Raw genomic sequence first — 3590 nt, forward strand, 5'->3', positions numbered from 1 at the left:
TTATTATACATTTGATTTATAGGGCACTTTACATTCAAGAATCCCAAAGTGTTACAAAAAAAGTGGTAGCTCCACCTTCTTTTCCATATCCTATTTTTACTATGTTCTCTTATATTGAAAATACACTGTGTTCAAAATTATATGCATATTGTAATTAGGTGTCATAACGATCAAACCATTTGTTTTTTTAATTAAACTCATAGATGATTTTGTGTCTCAGGGCTCTTTGGATCACTGAAATCAATACAGTATCAGACACGTGTGATGATCAGTTTGTCAGGTGAGTCCAACAAAAGGAAAAAACTACTGTAAAAGGCAGCATGATGGCTCAGTGGTTAGTACCGATGCCTCACAGCAAAACGGTCCCCCAGTTCAGACCTGGGGTCTTTCTGTGCCCTCATTTACCCATTCATCCAACACTCTACTACAACTCTCTACAAAGCTAACCCAGTCAGTGCTTTAAATCCCATTCCCACACCGATGGGACACAAATCAGAGGGGTTTCAGTGTTTTGCCCCATTTGACTGAATGTTGATAGAATCGATCTGCCAACTTTCTGATTGGCAGATGACGCCCCTAACTACTCAGCCACAGCTGTCCACAACAAAAAAGGATTCTGCCAAACAAATCCATTGAGTTACGACAGCAGCCTATAAAAAGCTATTACAAAGCAGCAACCAGATATTTGAATCTGCTGCGGCCTCTGGAGTTCCCCAAACGTCATAGTGTATCCTCCAGAGGCTTGTAGTTATGCATAAACTTTTTATTCTGTCACCCCTAATCAATGCTCACATGCGCAAAAATGAAGAAAAAAAGACTGCATTAGGGCCAGGACTGCATAAAAAAAATAAAATAATCTTAATGCATTGCAACACACGGTCTCATGCTGCAAGGAATACCTCTGCATAGTGGGCTGCTAAAGGCAGAAACAGAGAAAAACTCATGGCGTGCATAAAAGACAGGATCTGTTACACTCATTTTATTTGGATGCTGGTAGGTGAAAGCCTTGTTTTCCTGTGGGACGATCAGGAAAACTTTTATACGGTTCCAGAGAAAAGTTTGGACACACCTGCTGAYTCAAAAGAAATGGGTCAGATTGTGTTTACTGATTATGTCAATCTGGTTCAGGTGGCAGTTGTTATTGTTGTGAGGTTTTTTCTTCAGAACAACGAACTGGTGAACTATCATTTAGACTTTTTTATTCTTATGGATATACAGATTTAGACAAGTGATTTAAAGCATGAGGTATTTTTCTTATATCAACACATACAAAAATCTGTAATTTTAGATRCAAAAGTTAATTCCATATAGTACCCCCCCACCTGCCAAAAAGACATTTTAAACTGGAAATAAAAAAAGATAATTACCTGACATGAATCCTTGCCTCCATTTTTAAGTCCAGCACACATCATGTTCTCTGTGATCTTAGAGAAGCCCTGTAAGTAGCACAAGCACTTATTGTTGCCTACTATTGGTACCTTTACTTCTTGCAAAGTGTTGGATAGTGATCCAGAACCTAATTAAAGAAAAACCGTTAAAGTTCTGTTTCACATTCAGAAGTCCTCTTTTTAAAGAAAATTAACCTTAGGTAGGCTAACTTACCAGTCGTACCAAAACCAGTGACCCAGATGTTAAGACCATCATTAAAAGTGCTGTCTGCTGATGCTAGGCAGATCGGTTTTATGTTATCTGTAAAATTCACTGGAGCTGACAGCTTCAGAAGGCAGATGTCATTATCAACAGTATACTCATTGTATTCAGGATGGCAGATAATTTGACTAAGCGATCGAGTCACTTTACTGGGGTTCCTGCCAGTCAGGTTGTACACACCCAGCAGGACTGTTATGGCATGGACGTCATCCCTTAAAGACAGAAAATCAGCAATTTATTATTTAGAGTTAACTGAACACTGGTTAGGGTTAGGATTAAATAAGTATTCAAAATACAGTTTCCTGCAAGACAAAGAAAGAATTGCCATTAAATCTGTTTTTAAAAAAGGTAAGATCCATTCACTGAGACAGAAGAATGTCAGCACTCAGAAGGAATGKTACGATATGGACACAGTTGATGAATTCTTTTCGTCTTTCTACTCCTTTTCAATGTTGTGTTTTTTTTGTTTTGTTTATTTTAATATGTTTGTTTTTGTTGTTTAAATGAAATAAATTAAGAGAAAAATRATTTGTAAATAATTAATTCACAACTAGCAGATCTAGAAAAAACTCCAGAGAGTGTCCGTGGTGGCATCATAACTGGAGCATTAGAACAAAACCAGTAATTTTAGCCCAGACAATGTTTCAAACCAAAAGAGGTTCACATGTGGTCTCACACACCTGTATGTTCTCTGATGTGAATGTAAAATCAGTATTAAAGAACTCTGATCACAATATTTGATCAACTCATGATTATCGTGGACTCACAAAAAAATGTGATATATTAGTTAGATTTCACATCAATTTTTTTTCTGGTGGCTAGCTGTGTATGAGCTCAGTTGGATAAGCAAAGGGTATGTCTAGAATGTAGCAAAACATTTTTAAATGTACATTTAGTTTGTAACCAAAAAAGAAGAAAAAAAATAGAAAAAAGGAAAATTAGAATGGATAAAAACTACGTGTCTAGCATATTGCTGGGAGTATTGAGTCAGAAAGAGAAGCGTATTTGTTTATCAGTACCTATATTTTCCTGGGGTTAAGAATGAAAGATCCTTGGTTCCTCTTTTGACTTTTTTATTAACCACAGGACAACATAGGTTCCAGGAAAAATAGGTATTAGGAAAAGTAAGTACTGGGCAACATATATACAAGGGAACATAGGTGAACATAGGTAACAGGAAACAAGTACTATAGAACATAGGTACAGCAGAACATAGGTATGGGGAACATAGGTACTGGGCAGTGGTGGGCACAGTTCCCYTAAAGCCCTAAAGCCCTAATAGGGGAACTAATTTCCTGATTAGTGCTTTTGCTGTTTTTAAAATGTATTAGTGGATTAGCACTTGCTAAATTTATAGTCTAAATTTAGAASCACCAACTGAGGTCTATAAATGTTATTGATCAACGTTAATGTTAACAGMTGAGGGTGAAAACTGTCACACATTTTGTTCATATAGGTGTCACTTATCCACCAGGTGACAATATATTGACAATATATGAACCCAAATACAGCTGTGGAATGTCAATGTCTTAAGAGAGCGACGTGTGACTCATGTTGTCTGTTGAAGAATGTTCATGGGTTGACTGGGTTATTTTAGTGCTTTAGAATTAGCTTTTGCTAAAACTTTTAGTGCATTAGTGCTTTAGAATTAGGTGACCTAAATATGTGAGTTAGTGTTTTAAGGCTAGTGGAACTAATTTTTAGATTATTGCTGCCCATCAATGGTACTGGGAAACATAGGTATAACAGAACATAGGAACAGGGGTACATTTGGGACTACAAAATATAGGTACTAGGGAACATAGGTACTAGGGAACATAGGTACTGGGGAACATAGGTACTAGGGAACATAGTTACTGGGGAATTAAGGTACTAGGGAACATATGTACTAGGGAACATAGGTACTGGGGAACGTAGGTGCTAGGGAACATAGGTACTAG

At 37.1% G+C, this 3590-nt stretch overlaps 1 protein-coding gene across 1 annotated transcript in view; it reads right to left on the reverse strand.

Moving 5' to 3' along the window:
- LOC106530624 (prostasin) overlaps positions 1-3590 on the reverse strand; it is a 9534-nt gene that overhangs the window by 844 nt on the left and 5100 nt on the right. Inside the window, exons 2-3 of the mRNA XM_014026279.1 lie at positions 1603-1839; positions 1368-1516 (exon numbers count right to left, since the gene is read on the reverse strand). Of these exons, the coding sequence (XP_013881733.1) occupies positions 1368-1516; positions 1603-1839 (386 nt within the window). The remainder of the gene's footprint in view (positions 1-1367; positions 1517-1602; positions 1840-3590) is intronic.

The sequence above is a fragment of the Austrofundulus limnaeus genome, unplaced genomic scaffold (genome assembly GCF_001266775.1).
Source record: "Austrofundulus limnaeus strain Quisiro unplaced genomic scaffold, Austrofundulus_limnaeus-1.0 Scaffold540, whole genome shotgun sequence".
Classification (NCBI taxonomy): Eukaryota; Metazoa; Chordata; class Actinopteri; order Cyprinodontiformes; family Rivulidae; genus Austrofundulus; species Austrofundulus limnaeus.